At 40.6% G+C, this 20,785-nt stretch overlaps 1 protein-coding gene across 1 annotated transcript in view; it reads right to left on the bottom strand.

Annotated features, from left to right (window-relative positions):
• MRPS35 (mitochondrial ribosomal protein S35) overlaps positions 1-20,785 on the bottom strand; it is a 56,058-nt gene that overhangs the window by 29,732 nt on the left and 5,541 nt on the right. The window contains exons 3-7 of the mRNA XM_024198652.3: positions 18,871-19,038; positions 18,243-18,303; positions 16,190-16,329; positions 6,520-6,629; positions 2,948-2,989 (exon numbers count right to left, since the gene is read on the bottom strand). Coding sequence (XP_024054420.1) covers positions 2,948-2,989; positions 6,520-6,629; positions 16,190-16,329; positions 18,243-18,303; positions 18,871-19,038 — 521 coding nt within the window. The remainder of the gene's footprint in view (positions 1-2,947; positions 2,990-6,519; positions 6,630-16,189; positions 16,330-18,242; positions 18,304-18,870; positions 19,039-20,785) is intronic.

Below are 20,785 nucleotides of genomic sequence, written 5' to 3'. Positions count from 1 at the left end.
TGATAGCATAATGTTTGGTAGAAGTAGGTATGGAAGACCAAGTAGCAATCCTGCAAACATTCATAAAGAAACATCACAGATAAATGCAATCTTGGCCAAGCTGGTGTGATGAGAATCAATCTTATGATCCAGCTTCATCTCAGGAATGACTGGGATCAGGGGAAAGCATACATCAGGACTGATCCACTATTCAGATTAAATGAATCGCTCAGGGAACATGGACTGAGACCTGCTCAGGACCCGCACTGCTTGTTGTCCTTCATTGCAAACAGATGCAAAGGTGGACCTCAGCACTCTGTTCTTCAGAGACCACTCATGATTCTAGGAGAAATTCCTGCCAAGACAATTGGCCAAGTAATTCTGGGCCCCTGGTAAATGAGCAACTGCAGGAGTAATGTTATCTTGAGTGCAGAGCTGCCAGAGCTTTGTCAAGAGATGATGAAGTTGACTGGAGCAAGCTCCCCCTTGCTTCTTCACATAATACATTGTGGTGGTGGTGGGTACATGAACTGCTACAGCCTTGAGCTGTACTCAAAATACCTTGCAGGCATTGTAAATGACTCAAAGCACCAAGATGTTGGTATGAAGAGATGCTTCCTGCTCCATCCTCAAACCTTGTACCTCCAATTCCCCCAGATGTGTTCCCCAACCTATTGTGGAAGCACTGGTAATTATGGTCCTGTCCGGGGTGGTGGGGGCAAGCGAAGGCAACACCCTGGCATACACTGCTCTGAACTAACCATCACTGGAAAGAATCCAGACCTTCTGGAGGCACTCGAACTTGACAGTCCAATGCTTGACAATTTGGGTGATAGATCAACTTCAACCACGCTTGAAGATGACAAAGGTGCAATCTTGCATGCAGGTCCAAATAAGGGTTTGGCTATATGACCAAACAGCTTCAGAAACACTCAGATTGGAACAGAAGCGTGAGAGCAGAGACACAGACAGGTGACTAATTGCCTGGAATCACTCATTTGGCAAAAATGCCCTTGAGTTTGTAGAATCCAAGAGGGCCCCAATGAGCTTGATTTTTTGAGATGGTATTAATGTCAACATTCTCTTGTTCAAGATCAGACCCAGACTATTGAAAAAGGCATAATGTGAACTGGACAGGTGAGAGGACTTGCTCTCTTGACTTGCCCCTCACTATGCAATTGTTCAAATACGGGAAGACATGAATTCCTCTTTTTCTGAGGTATGTTGTCACGACTGACATGCATTGGTAAAAATGCAAGGAAGAGGGGACAGGTCAAAGGGTAGCACTGTGTACTGATCATGTTCACCTGCCACAACAAATCTCAAACCTCCTGTGGCTTGGGGAAAAAAAGTCACCATGTGGAAGTAAGTATCCTGAAGATCCAGGCCAGCAAGCGAGTTGTGATTTAACACAGAAGAATAGCTGCTTAGAATGACCATACGGAGTCTCCCATATTTGATGTATTTGTTGAGAGGAGAGATTGAGAATAGGTCTCATCCCTCCTCTGAATTTGGGGACCAGGAAATACCAGGAATAGAATTCCTTTCCCCAGTGCTGCAGAGGGACCTCTTCTATAGTTTCCGAAGCATGCAGAGTGTGGACCTGCTGAAAGAGCAGTGGCTTGTGAGAGGGGTTCTGAAAAGGGAAAGGGTAGGAATGTAGGGAAGAGGGATGCACAGAGATTGAATGGCACAACCCGATCTCATGGTGCTTAGGACCTATTTGTCTATTACCGTATCCCAAGCATGGATAAAGCAAGACAGCCTGTCCCCAACCTGAGCAGATAGAGGCATGGAAGTCACAACTGGAATGCTGCCTTGGATCTAAAAGTCAAAATGGCTGCTTGCTCACTGAAGGATGACCAGCTAGCTGGCTGAAATTAGACCCAGAAGGCCCATTTCTCCTCCACAATCCACGTCCTCTACTAGATAAGTCCTGCTGCATAACAGGGAAGAACAACTGCCAGAAAAATAGCTGAGAGTGATATTGATGCTATTACTGCTGACCTCTATAATGCCACCTCCTTGTGGCTGGAGTATGATCAAGGACTCACAGGCCCTGTGCTCTCTCAGCTCCATATGGTCCCTCGGAGTAACCCTCTTCAGTGTGACAGCTTTCCGTGAAGGTTGCACTCTCTCTCTGGGGCTAGGCCCTCTGGCCCTGCCACCTCCTGGAACTGTACCTCTGAGCCTTCTGCACACCTGTCTCTCTCGCTATGGGCCCTCTCAGGGAGTCCACTCACCACACCCAGAAGCAACAATGCAACCCTGATCTCTAGACTGCAGTGACTCTCAGCCAGCTTAAAACAGAAGGGTTTATTGAATGTCTGAACCCAGCACAGGAAGTTCTCAGGGCCCTCGGGTCCAGAGTCTATCTGGGTCTGCCCCAGTCCTGATGGGCTCAGGCTGCTCTCTCAGTCCCCAGTCCAGCCGCCCCCTCCTTCCAGCCCATCATCCTTTATCACCTTCTCCAACAGCCCCTCCTCCGTCCTTTGTCTTCGGTCCCAGGTAAAAATGCCACCTGGGCCCTCTCTCGTCTTTTTTTTTTTTTTTTAAAATATCAGGGTTGGAAGGGACCTCAGGAGGTCATCTAGTCCAAGCCCCTGCTCAAAGCAGGACTAATCCCAAGACAGATTTTTGCCCCAGATCCCTAAATGGCCCCCTCAAGGATTGAACTCACAACCCTGGGTTTAGCAGGCCAATGCTCAAACCACTGAGCTATCCCTCTCCCCCTTTGTTCCCCCACTGGTCAGAACTGGTTGACTTCCAAGATGGGGTGAGCCTTCTGGTCACCAGTTGCTAGGGTACCCAATCTCCAGGTCGTTATCCGGGGCCCTGACTGCTAAGCGAGGTCACACCTCCTCTGCAACAACAAACACCCTCTCCCCACCACCTCATTAATCATGCAGCACACAGGGAAACTGAGACACACACAGTATTCATGCAAACCATTAAGAAAATTCCTTACTTCGTCACAGGTATAAACCCCCAACAAAGGAGCCTGAGAGTCCTGCGAAGAATGTAAAGTCTCATCAGTTTTCTACTAAAACAAAAGCCAATCATCAAAAGCTAAGTCTACTATGCTCTGCTGAACATCAGGAGATCTTCCGGAATTCGCAACCATGAGGCCCTCCTCATAGTCACAGCTGATCCCATAGCTCTGGAAGAAGTCTACGACTGATCCAGGGCTGACAGCAGCAAAGCTTTGCCTACCAGATGACCTTCTGCAACGAAAGCTGTAAACTCTTAAGTGGGCACTTCTGGCAACTTCTCTGTGAGTTTGAACATAGTGACACAATTGATGAAATCATATTTAGATAACAGTGCCTGCTGATTTGCAACACGCAGTAGCAATCATGAAGTTGTGTACATTTTTCTCCCCATCAAGTCCATCTTCTTAGATTCTTTGTCCCTGGTGGTGGACTTACATCTCCCGTGTCATGATCTGTCATTAATGCTGTTACCATGAGCGAGCTATGAACTGGATGGAAACAGAAGCATTCGAAACCCTGCAAAGGAACATAACACTGTTTCCCAGAGAGCTTTGCTGTAGGTGGTAATGAAGCTGGGATATTCCACAAGGACTTGGTAGGCGCCAAGAGAGCTTCATTTATCAGGAAAGCTACCCTTCCTGGAGCTAACGACTTGAGAATATCCAGCAATTTATGTGTATTCTGCACAAACTCAGCTTAAATGCCCAAGGTGGAAGCCATGTGCCTCAGGAGGTCCTGGTATAACTTAAAATCCTCAGGCACAGGTGAAGAACAGTCCAGTATCAGAGAGTCATCAGGTGAGCAGGAAGTAGAAGGGGATGGGGCCACTGGAGGCTCCTGCATGAGAGCATCAGGCTGAACCAGCTCAGGAGGAATTACCTCAGATTGTACTTGTAATAGAGATGGCTCAGGAAGATAAATTTTAGCCAGAATCGGCAACCTTCCTCTGGATTACTTTGAAGAACAGGATCTTATACACCAAGGAACATCCCAAGAATTCCAAGTGGGCAACTGGGAATAAGGGTCAGGGTGGCTAGTACATACTAGGTCAGAGGCCCCATCCCTACTGCATTAGGCAGTGTGGTATACAATACTGATGAACGAGAACTCTGGGACCAGATGATGCCAAGAGTACAGCAGAAGCAGCAGATGCCATGGCAGCTGAATGCGCCTGAATTATTGGGGAATCAGGAACAGAGAGGCAGAGTACATCTGATGCTGTCTGCTAGGCCAATGGCACAGAGATTGTGCTGTTGAGATCAACACCAACTATGTCCAACTGATCTTGGCACAGTACCAGTGAGCAGTTAGGCGACCCTACTCCATCTGGCATACTGGAGGAATCATGGTGCTGGTCAGCCCCCCCTCTTGGAAGATGAAGAAAAATCTCTGACCTCTGGAATGGTCTCAGTCAGTCTTGTGGGACCTCTTTCTCAGAGGACTAAGGGAAGCAGTGGACCTCGAACCCAGAGAAGCATCTCGTGTCGGCTCCGAAGAAGAGCACGGAGCTGGATGATCTGTGGACATCCCCGGGGCCAAAGTGGGCCTCATGGACTGCTCCACCTGCATTCCCTTTTGAAACACTTTGCAGATGGAGCACCTTTCTATAACATGCTCTTCTCCCAGGCATAACAAATAGCACATGTGGAGGGTCGCTATTGGGGATATCCACCTCATACGACAGAATGTTTAAACCCCAAATGAGGGCATTACCCAGGGTAACTATCTATCCTAAATAACTACTACAAATTAAACCTAGGGGTATTGCTAAACAATACTGACCAACTATTAACTATATACAATAAAATACAATAAAGCCTGAGCTGAAGGGGTCAGAGTGGCACAGCCCTTAAATAGTCTAGGGAGGTGACAGGACCTTAAATAGGCTAAGGGGTGAGAAGACATGAGTACCACTCCTACAGGCACTGCTAGGCAAAGTTCTCTGGCTTTAGTGCGAGGGGCATGTGCACATCTGAGTGGAATACATGTCTACAATCACTCAAAGAACTGCTGCTTGAACTCAAAGGCAAAAATCTTATCAAGACAAGTCTTTACTTTGCTGTTTCAATTTCACGCAAACACAACCCTTTACCATTAACTAAGTTGTCTAACCGTAGAAAGTAGGAGATTGCTCTCAACGGAACCACTTTTAGCACCCATCTAAATGATTAAGGATCATGATGGAACCAACAGTCACAAAAAGGAGAGGGGAAAAAAGAGCCCCAAGACTTTTTGCCCATACTCTTTCCACAAAGGAAGATCCCTTAAGTGAACTGAGTGTAACTTGCTCTAGTACATTTCATGCTCAAGATACCTCACAGCACTTTACAAAGAGCAGTTTGAATAGTGTACCTTAGGCCAATGTAGAAGGCCTTGTAGATGGAGCAAAAGCTTTCCTTCAAAGCCTTGGACATTAGAATTTGTTTTATTAAGAGGTTAAAAATTAACATTGCCTAAGATATCAAGGTTATAGTCTTATTCTTTCAAAATCCAGTATGAGATTGTTAATTTCCATTACAGAAGCCATTGCAGACTGGCAGAAGGGACCTCAAGTTAACATTTTGCTACTAATATCAAATAACCTACAAAGTCAGTTTCAGTAAAGATGTTTACAAAATTGTATTAAATAAATAATAGTTGTAACAGATAGTGAATTCGTTAACAACTTGGAATACAAAGGCCTGTGACCAAAAAGTTACACCTTCTGTTTATTTTAACTTCAGTTATGTAGTTTTCCACTGAAAGATACCTTTAAAAAAAAAAAATGGTGTGTGTGTGTGTGTAACATGATCAAGTGGACTGAATATGGGACTGGAAGCCAGAACTCTGAGGCTCTGAACTTGGCTCTAGTAACTTGCTATGGAACCCTGAGCAACACTCAGTGTCTTAATTTCCCCAGCTGTAAAATGAGGATAATACTGCTGATGTGCATAAGTGTTCTGAAGATTACCTAGTTAGTGCTTTTATATTGGTAGTGCTTTACAAACACTAACATGTATATATCAACAGATTTTACCCCATTACTGAATTAAATTCTGAATTTGTAGGATATTTTGGTTTATAAACAACTTAATATTTGGATTATCCTCTTAAATGCCGCAGTGAGAGACAAAAAACAGGCTCCTCCAGGGCAACCTGCTGAAATGTAACTATAAATAACTACAATGATTCGTGACCTATAAATAGATGAGAGTTTTGAAGAGATCTTTGGATTGGAACAAAGCCCTTTTAGTTTTCTGCCTGATGCTCTTTCTAGTGTTGGTAAAATTCATATAATCCCATTGTCACACATTTCTAAACATAATTTTAAAATAATGATTTACAAATATGCATTTCTCCAGCACCTGGTGATACTTTAGACACTTATAAGATTTGCCATTACAAACATATAGTTGCAAACTGAATACTTGTAATTGCCTTTAATCAGTAGATTTTAGTTCAGAAAGGGACACGAATTTAGTAAGACAAATTGACATATTAGTGCAACAGGCCCTCACTACTTTCCAATAGGGCCAATGCCACAGACATTTTTCTTGTGTTACCATACCTGTCTGTTGTAATGGTAAGCATATCTGTGTCCTTGCAGTACCGCTCTCCTACAAGTTTAATGAGCTTCTTCTTTGCATGGTCATCCAAGTTCAATTTGGAAAGCTTAACCTTGAAGTACAAGAGAAAACATCTTTAGTTCTTTTGCAGATCCAATCCACATACACACACAAGATGTTTTTAGAATTAGACAGACAGTATCTTTTACTGAAGAATTAAAAGCCAGGAATTGAGATATGTGCACTCATAGAATTCTCTTTAAAAGCATTACTTGTCAAAAATATCTAAAATATAGACAAGGAACCATTTGAGAACAAAGAGTTTTGGGGTGAATTTGTCAGTCTTTCCTTTTATCCAGATGCAGAGAAAACAAACAACAGGTATCTTTTGCAGATCACTAGGATTACTACTCAGATATTTCAAAGATGCTTGTCCTAAGTGTCTAAAAAACAGGACGACACTAAAAAGGATGCACTCCAAAATACCACAACACTTATTGGGGGATTTTTATTACCCAACTGACAAATACAAGCATGCATCAAAAATATTCATAGATATTATGGCTAGATGATACTGACCATATAGGCTGTTTAACACAGGCCACAGAGTTTTCCACAGTAGTTCCTGCATCAAGCCTATAGTCCTTAGATGCATAGAAAATAGCTTTACAATGCACAAGCAGAAGAATCCAGCTAAGAGGAAATCAACCTGAATCTACTTATTATGTACAGAACCCAAGAAAGAATGATAAACTGGTACTAGTGGCTATAAAGTACTTGAATTCACTTTAGAAAATAATGGATTCACAGAATGCACCTGTACAAGGATATTAGATTTCAGGATGACAAATTTTTGTTGAGGAGCGATGGGAGGACAGATTAGAATCCACCAGTGTGAAAGGCAGTTGAGGAATTCTAAAAGGCATTACTGCTAACCAGCAATGGACTAATTCCTCTGAAAAGGAACAATGCAAGGAACAAGCAGCAGCCAATGTAGCTCTTTGAGGAACTGTTCAAAGATCAGAATTAGGGCTTGTCCATGAGGTGACTTTGTGCGCAGCAAGCTGGATTATAAATCTATGGTGCTCTAGCCTGCTGTGCATTAACTGGCCACATGGACCCTGCTTCTGTGCACTAAGAGTACCAGAATGTGCTCTGACAATTAAAGAAGATGCAGTGCTGTTGTAGCCGTGTTGGTCCCAGGATATTAGAGAGACAAGGTGGGTGAGGTAATATCTTTTATTGCACCAACTTCTGTTGGTGAGAGACAGACGCTTTCAAGCTCACACAGAGCTTTTTTTCAGGTCTGGGAAACTACGTCTACACTACAAATTACTTCTGTATAACTTACATCGCTCAGAGGTGTGACTAATCCATACCCCAAAGCAAAAAAGTTATACCAATCTAAACACTGGTGTGGCCAGCTTCTGCAGCAGACATAGCTACCACCTCTTGCAGAGGCAGGAGTTATTAAGCCAAGAGGAGAGCTCTCTTGTATCGTCTTAAAGCATCTTCACCAGAAGCGCTACAGTGGCACAGCAGCATCGGTGCAGCTGTGCTGCTGTAATGTAGACAGTCTCAGCGTCACAGATAAATACAAGATGGGACAGATTGTTTAGTATAAGTAAGTTGACACATATTTCAAGGGACCATTTGTGGCGACGAGAAAGGAAAGGAGACAGAACGCCAGGTCGTGGTAGCCAAAAAGCCTCCCAGGAACTTTTCACTGGTGTTTTTATTCTTTTTACTTCCCTATTTACAACACTTCTAAGTGGTTAAATTCTTGCGCATAGGAGGAGCACACAGTGTACAACAACATGAGATAACAAACCCATATCTTGTGCACGTGAAAGCAAGCAGCGAGGGTGGTGATCAGGTCAGCCAATAAGTTTCCCAAACACAGACGCTGGGGTGAAGGCCGCTCCGGCCTCGTAGCCATGGGAACAGTGTGCCGCACCCGTGGGCTGACGATTCGGGAGCTATGCGTCCCTACAACCATTCAAGGTGCAGTGGCCTGTTAACACCCCACCCCCAGTCAAAGGGAGGAAGGGAAGGAAGGGGTTTGTCAAGAAAAGGCAGACAAAACCCCCAGACTGAGGGCTTGTACACACTCGCGCTTACTTTGGTATAACTCAAGTTGCTCCGGGGTGTGGAAAAAGCCACCCCCCTGAGCAACATAAATTACACCGACCTAAGCGCCAGTGTGGACAGTGCTATGTTGGGGGGGGAGAAGCTCTCCCACTGACATAGCCACCACCACTTGGGGAGGTGGAGTAATTATGCTGACAGGAGAGCTCCCTCCCGTTGGCATAGAGCATCTGCACTAGCAGCACTACAGCTGCGTCGCTGTAGCGATTCTAGTGTAGACTAGCCCTGAGTCAATGCTAGCTAAAGGGCTAAAAGAATTAGGAGGCTTTAACAAACTTCAGGAAAAATGTACTATATTAATAAGGAGTAGGGTTAAATTAATGACTCAAAAATGGCTGAGGCACAGAACTTGGAATATATGTCTTTAACCAACAAGGGGAAAAAAGGGACAAGGAAGTTAGGAAGTAGCACTAAAAATGTCACAGCACTAACTTCACATAACCTTTTACAAATACACAAAAGCTATGTTACCTTTTCTGGAGGTCTTACGATTTAAGAAAATATGGCAATGTTATTGCGGAAGTCTGTTTTCCTCTATGTCCAGACTATGTAAGAATGATTTCTATAATTTTAGCAATGTGTAGAGGAGACAGGCTTACAGAGAAAATGGAAGTCTGATAGCATGTGACATCACAATCAAAATGTTTGACAAATGACCTGAATGTGGTTTACCTGTGTTTTGTTGCATGTCACACCACAATTTATAGATTTTATTTTAAACTGTAAGTTCTGTTTTAAACCAAGTTCTGTCTATTAACTACATTAACCAGTTTCTAGAAAGAAAACTAAAAAACACAGTCACATGCAACTGTAAATTCCCTCCACATGAATTTGAAACCTGGACCTTCAGATCCCACTACAAACCTTTAGCAAATGCTGACCTCTATGTGGACTAGCCACTAGATGGGGACTCATCTCACACAGTCTGTGGGTTACAAAACTACTTACTAGGCAAGCATTAGAATTTTGGAGATCAGACATATTGAGTTCTCACCCTTGCTTTAGGAGAGGAATGTGGTGCAGTGACTGGAGATTGGAAAACCAAAGCACGTATCTAACACATTCAGTCTGAAAGGCAATTTGAGTGGAAGAGAGCTCTAATCTCAGTACTGCCTGCAATTTCCTTATGCACTCTCTGTAAAGTTATTTGTAAGAAGGGGATCTTGACTACCTTTTAGTATCAGGATATGAGGTTTTAGTAATAAGGGCTGTGTAAGTGTATGGAAATATAAAAAGCAGTCAGTAGATGTAAGATGTGAATTCTGTCTCTTGCTTACAGTACGGAGGGAGGCAGGGGGAGGGGGACGAGAATTTCCTCCTTTTGTTGAACAGGCAGCCTAATTCACCCTAAATTCAGAATGTCGCACAAGATTCAGTACACTTGAGAGGTCTGGCTCCATGTAAGACAGACATCAGTGTCTGCAAGAGTGGGTCTCATGTATGTTCAACACCATTTAAAAATGAAAACTCTTCCAGGCGAATGGCTATACCATCACAGAGCACATTAAAAAAGGTAATGAGTAAATACTTCTACTCTCATGAGATTTTCCACTGGATCATTATGGTCTACAAAGAGCAGACTGAATGAGATCTTAGAAACCAAAGTTCTAAGTAGTTTAACTTTTCATTAAAGCTTCAATAAAAACCCTTCCCTAAGCCACCATTTAAAACAGTTAAGAGAGGATATTTCTACTGCCAGTTTTAACGTGTATTTTTGAATGACCGTCTTCAATTAAGTATTTTGTGGCTAAAATTTTGACAAACATTCTTTGTCAAATACTTCTTTTAAGACTGGGTCAGCGCTGCAGAAAGCTATATGAACAGATTATGCTATGAACTCTGAAGAGTTTCAGCGACTGGGGGGCAAACAAACAACATGTTAGCATACATAGGCACTGTAAAATCATGACTATCTAACTTGCTTTAACAGAACCTCCTGGTATATAGTGAAAACCACCAACCCAGATCTCAAGCATTAGCTCTTATTTACCAACAATGCAAAACACTTCCATGGTAACATAGCAGTACTTTTCATACTCTACATTAGTTGTGGGGTATCAGTATCTGTTATACTCGCATGTGCATAGTGTAATTATCCCAAACTCATGACAATAAACACCTTTATAGCATTCTCATATTACTGTGTTCCATAAGCAATATTTAACTGTCTGCTCAGTTTATGTTACAGGAAGTTAAAAAAAAGATTTCATTTTTATTTCTGCTCATCCAGGGCCGTGTTACTATGACAGACATTTATGCAGTTAGCTAGTTCAAGCAGGATATTAATTTTACTGTTTCCAACTATCAAATAGACTGCTCCACACTGTTTTATAATAGTTAATGTTTATAAACCATAGTATCATTAATAGTGGATGATGTAAAATGACAGCAGATTATTTTTTCAGTCCTATAACACTAGGTTAGACTAACAGCTGACAAGATTCCTATTTGAGATTAGACCCAAGCAAGTGCATTGGAGGAGGAGGGAATAAAAAAATCGGGGGGAAGGGGGGGGAGGGGGGCAAATTAAGGTATTAAAGAGCCTCTACAATTTTTTCTTCAAAAACAATACAATTCTGCACTTTTGTTTTATATAAATTTGCACATCACCAACAGAGGTTTCTTTATTCCATGGCACAATGGAGACTGTTGCAGCAAATACCTGCAAACTCATGACAGAATCTCAGTCACTGTTTGACCTAATGTCATCTGCTTTCCACCGTAAAATCTCCCCCCACCTCCCCACCCCCCACACACACCAGGCAGATTATGCTGTCAGAGGATTAATCAGAGAACACTAAAAACAGAATTCATTAATGAGGTTTTGGTTATGATCATTAGTGCTTGTAAGCCCATATGGCTGGCTGTTTCATTTTTACTCTCTTTTTTTTGGTTGAATACTATTAAGTATCCACATGCTGCCCTATAAACACCATATCACATGCTAATATCTGAGGACACACATTTCAGCTAGATAGGACTTTACTTAATTGTAAAGTACAAAATTGTTAGTTACTGACAAGTCAAATTCAGTTCCAATTCACAAGTTGCTACATTTGTATCTAATGGGCAGGTAAGGGGGGAAAAAAACTGGATAGCTCAGGGAACTAGATAGCTCAGAGGTAAAGTGAACCATTATTCAAAGTTAGCATAATCTGATGGCTCTTCTATAGAATTATACAACTCGGTGGTCTTCTGAAGTTTTTAATGGGACCCATCCTTATCATACAACAGCGCCCACTGTTGGGGGGGCTCAGACAAAGGGCTAATATCTCAGCCACAAAGGCTATTCTCAAGATCAGGCTGAAAAATGACAATCTCTGTAGGTCTGTTAATGCAGTGCTCTTCAATAGCACTAAGTTCATTCCACAAAAATAGAGAGAGTTCATCAAAAGCCATTTTCTGCATTATATTTCACAACCCCAGAACCTCTACATGTTATAATACATGGTAACTGACAGCATTCTATCAGATCTGCATCACTACTAAGTATTTGGATTCTGATGTCAACAAAAATAATCACTGGAAAGAACTGAGATTTAAGGATATTTACATTTCCAAAAATCTAAAGTGTAGCAAAATGCTAAACCTATTCTTTAAAAATATAAATAAATAAATAAATAGATTTGATTTTTAAGATTTTGGACTAGAGTGTTTCAATTTCACAATTACCTTGTTTAAAATGCAAGAATAAAAACAGCCCTCCTCCCCCTGCAAAGACATGACCATGAACACTGAGGCTAAGATTTTAAGAATAAAATCAGACCCTGAGAAAACTGTGCATTATTTAGGACTCTGAAGTTTCATATTGCCAACTAGCCACTGGACAACTAAAAGAAAAAAAGAAAAGGGGGGGGAAAAGGGGAAAAAAAAAAAACAGTTTTGACAGACTTATGGAGAAACCTGGATCCACAGCAGGAATACTGAGCATCTAACTATTCCTGTAGGAATGACAGCTGCTACCACACCCCGGCCTGTTGCAATGAAGGGTTAGCAGGCACCCACCATCTGGTCTAGACAAACGCATGAAGATAAGGCAGTCCCCAGCCTTCTTCCCACCACGGTCAGGAAGACTGTTCCTCCCACTTATCAAGGGAGACTGCTTCCGTTGAAGCCCCATTTCTACAAGCAGCAGAGGCTAGCACTACCACATCACGATTGGCAAATGGGGTTATTAGAAGTGCAATGTTACATAGGCTTGAGTACTGCTAATTTACTATCCACGTTCATTTCCATTTCCTATGAAACCACTACAGTTTTAAGCTGCACAGAGACATCTGGATCTCCCAAACTGTGGTGAGCAATTTTCACATGGCGATTAGCTTCTGAACTGAAATACTGAGCCCTGCTGTCTTTATGCTCTTGCGTTGCTAGTTACAGACCTCAAAACCCATTAAAGTCTATGTAACTATTTTGACACTCAAACTCCTACAACACTCTAGCCTCTTAAGGCAGAACTAATGGTATTCAGATAAAACATCTCAATTTAGGTTTCTGTCAATAAGAATTAAAAACACACACCAAAAGCTTTCATCACCTCCGGGATCAAGAGATCCCCTTCATTCTTACAACCACTCCCAGGCCTCCATATCCCTTTCACCCGAGACCTACACTCCAACTTCTCAGCTGCTATGTGTCAGCACTCCAAAGTAAGCAGTCACCAGAGCCAGATGCCCAAGTATCAGTCTGCAGGGCAAGCGGCAAAAGCCATCTAACAAATGATGTAATCCCACACACAGGGAGGGAGAAGATAGATGAATGGACAACACTTCTACAGGTACTTCCTTACCATTGAGAATTTCCCTCCATTACCCCCATTAAAGCCCACACCTCTCATTCAGAGAGAATGCAAGCCAATCCTCATCACCCCAACCATAGGAAATGGAGATACCATGGTTGAGGTAGCCAGGGTCCAATGCCCTTACTACCACTTTCCCAACCCCAAAGCCCCTCCACCCCAAACCCAAAAAGTACACACAAGCCTTTAAGATTCCAAAACCAAATATACCCCTTCTCATGCATCTCAAAGACTTGCCACCCCAAGGGAAGTTAATTTATACTAGAGGCACTGGTCTTGACTCTCCATAGTTAAGCTTGAGTTCCATTTTCCACTACCTCCTTGTTATGTATGAAACACAGTATATCCTCCCCAACATTACAGCACTTATACTTTGAGTACAGAAAGAATAATCAAGTCTGTTAGTTTATAGTTTAAAAATAGGGTCATTCAAGAAATTTAGCATCCCTCTCAGTCTTTTCTTTGTCGGAATAAGACATCCATACAGTTAAACTTATCTGAAATCTTATCTTGCCCATAGCTATAACCAAGGTTGTTATAATTGTATCTAATATTTTTGTAATTATAATAGGCCACAGATAGGGTTGTAACCACCAGTCACCACTGTTCCTGTATTGCTAATTTGCATACAACAATTCTACTCATTGTAAAGAGTCAGTCATATGAGGGGGACTGGACACGCGTCAAGCGTTCTCACTGGTCGATTACTTAGCCCATCTGTCGCTGCTCTCTAAAAACTTCCATTTCCACATACTAGCTTGGGCATCAGTGCTAACCTTAAAGCAAAAAGACACTGGGATTGGGTTCTCCCTGTTCCCCTCTCCCCCACTTCCTCACATACCACCTGTCTGATTAATTCAGCCCTCTACACAAGTAGGTCAAATTAACTGCAAATTAAGAGCCAAATTCACCAGTACCCCCAGCTATCTGCTTTGCACAGCTTTGGTGTATTGGAATCTGCCCTCAAACTAAAGTTTTAAAAATTATTTAATGTCAATACTACATCACAAAGTAGTGTTCCCTGTGTTTCTTGTTTAGTGTTCATGTATGACATTTTCAATTATAAAGATTCCAAGACAAAAAAATTAAGTTAAAATGCAGTTAAGCTTACAAGTAGATTTCAGTAATTTAAGGGGGGGGGAGGGGAATAAACTAACACAACAATGCTCTAATTATCCTAAAACCATTACAAACCCAGGAAATTGAGAGTTAGCAGTTGTACTGCAGAAATCCAAAGATATTATCATAAGAAATGCACACTTAAGACATGCAATAAAAACTTAACTCTCCCTTGCATTGGCAACACAAGGGGAAAAATACAAAAAAGTCAAATACATCTTTAAAAATCAATTTAATCTGATCTGGGACCACAAACACTGAAATGCTTTAATCATAATCATATGGTTATTGCAGGATGTCACTACAAGGTAGAGCTAAGGTTATATGCATGCCTTAACTGTGCATCTCTACCTTACATATGAAAAAAATCCAGAAGTGTTGTAAAGCTTTATTTTTGGGATAATAATGACAACACCTCTGGAATATTTTTAATCCCACCCCATTATTCACAACCTTAATTCCATTTTAATTTAGTTGTAGGTGTTGGAATATTAACAAAGTCATAACTATATTAGGACCACTGAGATAATAGAACAGTTTTTTAAACACTACTTTTACCCAAAATAAAATAGTAGAGGAAAAAGTAACACTATTTCTGCCACCCTGGCCCCAAGAAGGATTATACTGTTTTCACATCCCTAGGACAAGATACCTGCTTTCCATGGCTTAACTCATAAAACAGAAGAGTTTTGTCTCTGTGAACTCCTGAATATCAAACTATCAGACAGGTGAATTAAAGCTCTCTGATAATGACTCACTTTGCCCTTTCTGTTCTAGCTAAGTAAGCTATCAACCAAATGCTCTAGTCCTCCAGCAAAGCCAGGTATGACTTTATATTCTGCCATTTCTGGGGTAAATATCAGGCAGAATTAAAAATTATATTATCATAGGTCTTCTGTTTTACTATAACTCCTTTCCCCTTTGTAAATCACCTTGAAGACAAAGAATAAAATACCTGAAATGACTGCACTCCTAGGACTAGATTTCTGTTTTTGGGAACAGTTCCAATCCAAGCTTTTGTTACTATCACATTCTAGCAAATTAATAATGAGCATCACGAGTCAGAGCACATTAACCTGATGACATTAGATTAGAAAGCATGAGAGATTAATTAGAAAGCTGTTAAACAGATCCCTATGGCCACAACATAAGTTAACTCATTATAATAAAGTTTCTCATTATAAGTCTTACAGTTATAAATGAAAAAGTGCAAAAGCAATAATGAGTCCTAAAAGATACCAGGCCCACAAAATGCCGGTCATTGGTTAGATATTACTTAAATAAGATTCCTTAGCCCAAGGAATAACAAAGACTTTGACTTTATCAAGCTTGATGGCATTTGTGTTTCTAAAATAAATTCATGTGGCTAATAACTGTATCTCTGTCTGCCTTACAGAACGTTTGAATGGACAGGAAGCATGCCACTTTGTCTTTACTTTAAGCTGCTCCTCACTTATATATGATACAGGTCATACTAATATGAAGGAGTTTCCACATGTTGCTCTATATTTAAAGTAATCTACTGCCTTTTATTTGAGGCTCAATTGCAACACTTCTTGAAAGAGCTTGAAAAATGCCTTTGTTGTTTACTAAAATATAGTACTTACTCTTAAAGTCACCACTCTTGCTTTGGGATTACGAACAGATGGCCCTGCTGAAACATAATCTACTGTCTCAATTTCAATAGGAAAATGCTGCTCACATTTCTCATCACTGTCCAGTACAGTTGGCCACTCAGTGCAGAAATCTGAGGGATACAAAAGTAAAGTTTAAAAAAAAAAAAAATTGTTGCTTACCTGTATTTATAGTTCTAAAGAATTTTTGTGTATATTTATAGGGAAACCATATTCCCTTACGTAATGAAAACATAAAGTTGTTATTGGTTTACAAGCACCATCACAACAATATTTCTTCACTTTTGAAATCAGCTCATCAACTTAATGCTGGAAGAACCCTTTCCAGATGTCCAGAAGAAAAGATGGGCTTTGCAGAATACTCTAAAGGCTAATAGCAGAGTTGGGTGGGAAACTTTTCCCATCTCACAAATATTTGAGAATTTTATTATATTTATATATCTTATATTTGAGAAGTCTTTTCCCCTCCCATCTCAAATCAGGAAAAAAAAAGTCAAAATTCTGAAAACATTTGAAAACCAAAAAGCTATTTTTTTTCCCTTTTGGGTCAGCCAAATTGTTGTGTTTCAATAATTTTGAAGCTTTTCTTCAACTTTATTTTTTTTTTGAGGGGGGGGAAGAGGGGGAAGTTGGAAGGTTTGTCAAACCTGACTCTGTTTTGAAGTCTATTTTGGCACATGGACATTTTTCTAAAAAATTCCTGACCAGCTCTAGTTAACAGATCATGGATCTGTTGCGTTGGGCAGAGGGTGAAAAACAAATTTCAAAATAGAAGACCCCTGAATTTCAAAGTAGAGAATTCCTCTCAGAGAACACACTGCCAGTAGATCCCTCTTCTGTATGGAGGAGGCTCCCGTGTGAAATGTCTTTACCGATCTCAGAGGAATGGAAGAGACAAGTGGATCTCTCAAGTAACCAGGTTTCAAGCTATTTAGGGATCTATAAATTATAACCAACATTTTGAATTCCACCTGGAAACTTACTGGCATACAGTAGAGATTCTATAGCACCAATAGAATGTGCCCTGGCATGAAACTCCACCTAAGAAGGGGACTGCTACGTTCATCATTAGTTTTAATTTCCAAGCCATTTCAAGTTGTAGAACCAAGCAGAACACATAACAGTAATTAATTTTGAGAGGACATTGGCATGGATAACTATGGCAAGATCTTCACTGGAAGAAGATAGGTTGCACTTCTCAAAAGACAGATGAAAAACACACTCTTGGCCTCCATCACTACCTGGGCATCCAAGAACAACCAAACATCTAATACAACTAAATTGTATTTTCTGCACAATCTCAGCTGGAGAATGTATACAATCTTTCTCAACTCTTCCAGCTGCTTTCCTCAGGCCTTATACTGGTATAGCTAAAATGCTACAGTTAAAGCAGTACAACCCCAGGGTGGATGAAATTACACAAGTATAAACGTATAGCAGTATAGCTTCCTCTTCTGAATGGGGTAGAAGCACATTTATACTGATAAATGCATCCAGATTGGGGGTTGTACCAGAAAACCTACATCAGTTTAAAAAAAAAAAATAAATAAAATGCAGTCCTAACCAACAGTTTTACTGGTACAAAACACTGTGCATAAACCAGGCAGTAGTTTTCTCTGGACTGAGTCATATCCAAGCCCCATACTCATCAAGACATCAGGTTATCCATTTCCCTACACTAGCTGAGCCTAACAGAAGAGAAAAGCAATCTCACCAGTACATTGAATACATCGCAACCCAGAGTAACACATTAAGCCTCCCAGTGGCCTCTTTTCTGGGGGAAAAAACTGAACTCCCTGAGAGTTGAAGAAACATGAATATATAGACTTATGTGAAATATGATTCCATACCAATCAATGGGACAAAAGAAAAATGGTACTGGACAATATTGAGAAAGAAATCTGACAAGCAGCAAGCTTTGTATGTGGGTCTTCTTATCCTACCACACAGTGGTGTAATTAAATTACTTATTAAAGTGTCTTAAGAATTCCAAGGAGACTGTTTTAAAGAAAGGGCAAAAACTCACCTTTAAGAGCTGTACAGTGTTTCTTAATTGCTGGGGGAGTCAGATGCAAAAAGTTGGGGATCTGAAATAAAATATGATTATTTTTCAGTAACCTAGTTTGCTTATAAACAAACAAACTGCTGTGTGAACTTAAAATTGAAGGCACTCCCTTGAGCAGACAATAACTTGCTCAATAAACCAAGTCTGACTACTTATTCTACTTTCTACTACTTATTCTACTTATACTACTACTTTCACTACTTAATTGTCTTTAGACCAAGTGTGTGATAGGAGATTCAAATGAGAGGATTAAACAAGTGTCTCTTCTCACCTCTGACCCAACACAAATCTCATTAATAAGTTATGAGACCAAGTCACCAGGACCAGACCCTGTACGCATGAAAGTTTAAGGGATCACAGTAAACTGATACTAAAGCTGAACTGAATCTCTTCATCTTCATTCGCTACTTGGGTGCACAGTTGTATTATGTTAAATATATTGTGTGATAAATGGATGAAGTATATATAAATATATCAAGTATGAAGCGCTATCTGGAGAAAACATTTTGATCAAGCCATACTGCAAATCATTGGTCTTTGAGAGTTGGAATAAAACTAAATTATATAAAGACTATTGTGATGCACCTACCTTTATAAGCTCCAAATTGCCTTCTTTCGGTGGAGGTACTCCTCTCTTCACAGGATAGCCCATTCTGATGGGAAGAGGCACTGAAGAAGGATTAAATGCTGCTGCAGTTGGATAAACATTGCTCCAGTCCTGATCAACAGCCATCTTTTCAGTTCTAGGAGCGTCAGGCTAAAGAAATGAGAAGTGATACAAAATAGGTGAGGATCAGTTATTGTGAGAGATAAACCAGTAACAGTCAAAGTGAATGGTGTTCTCAGGAATAATTGACTGGCTGGCTATAGTGGATCTTCTTAAGGCCAGTAACTTCAAGGAATGCTTTTTGCTAAGGTCATTATTGAGTTTTAAGAAAAGATACTTTTGTAGTAAGTATTTAATAAATTCCTTTTCAATTGTAGAACACTTATTCTATCATATGAACATCTTATTTTAACCAAACTACATTCACAATGTTCTAGAAAAAACTATGTTCACAACAAGAAAGTCTCTCTCTTTACCCGGAAGTATTTTGTGTGTGCATGCGTGCCTGCAAGTTTCAAATCTGCAAATGTAAAAAATGAAGATGAGTCAAACCCAAATTTTAGATCACTATTCTATATCACATTTCTTATTTCATTCTGGGAAAAGTTCAAAGGGGACATGCAAAGGAATTTAAAAGAGACTTGTGCCCTTTGTGGTTTCTTTATGATGCATAAAGAAAGTGTTTTCCCCTCCCCCCCGCTTGTATTCTAGAAGTATCAGGAAAGTTAAGTCTGGTCTTCCATGGTTTTGTTATGAGTTCATAGAGATGACCAAGTAATGTTTAATGTGAGCTCTTAGGGACAGCTTTTTAAAGGTATTTAGATGCCTAAAGATGCAGATAAGCACCAAGTGGGACTTTTCAGAGTGCCTAAGCAGGTAAACTAAATTCCAATAGAACAAACAACAAAACAAGAGTAAAAAATTATGGTATTTTGAAAATTTAACTGACGTTCACTTGATTTAAAAAACAAACAAAAAAACAAAACACCCCAACTTTTTTAGCCCATAATATCCCCAACGTGGCTTGGTTTAGAATTTATTATGTATTATTTGTACTGTGGTAGTGCCTTAGGAGTCCCAATCATGAATCAGGACCCCATTGGGTCAGGTACTGTACAAACACAACGAAGAGACCACCCCTGTCTCAAAGAGCTTACTATTTTACTGGAAATGTGACACATGTGGCTACAAACAGAATGAGGAGCATGGGATAACAATGAGAATACTGGTCACCATAAAACCCAGAGGTCACATCTGTGTCAACCTCATGACAGAGAGGAGTTTTAGAAGATTTGAAGGCCAACAATGAAGTGGCTTTGCAAATGTTTACAGGGAGCTCTTTCCATGCACAAAGGGCAGCTTGGAAAAAAGCATGAAGGTACTTGTTTCAAAAATTTAAGTAGAAGTGGGTGATGTAGGCTGGCATAATTGGCAGAGCAGATATGGAACTCTACATCTCAACAGCATAAGAAGTGATAGGCAGGGCAGGAAAAAAGCCCATGAAAAGCCTTAAAAGTGAAGACCAAAAAAATTATGTTTGATGCAGTACAGGAGGGAAGCAAGCAGAAGGACACAAAGAGGGTGATGTGGTAAATCAAGAAAATGATCTTTGCAGCAGTATTTTGAATGGATTATTGAGGCATTGGTCACGATTCCACACAGTTAAGGCTGAGTTTGTCTTTGTTTTGTAAGAAAAATACAATGTATTCTCCCTCATCTTCACACCCTTACTCTTTGAGCATAGAATGAATTATCTGTTTCAGAGTAGCAGCCGTGTTAGTCTGTATCCGCAAAAAGAACAGGAGTACTTGTGGCACCTTAGAGACTAACAAATTTATTAGAGCATAAGCTTTCGTGGGCTACAACCCACTTCTTCGGATGCATCCGAAGAAGTGGG

The sequence above is a fragment of the Terrapene carolina genome, unplaced genomic scaffold (genome assembly GCF_002925995.2).
Source record: "Terrapene carolina triunguis isolate 2854851 unplaced genomic scaffold, T_m_triunguis-2.0 Scaffold112, whole genome shotgun sequence".
Classification (NCBI taxonomy): Eukaryota; Metazoa; Chordata; order Testudines; family Emydidae; genus Terrapene; species Terrapene triunguis.
Note: the sequence above shows the minus strand (reverse complement) of the source record. Positions and strands in the feature narration are given on the sequence as shown.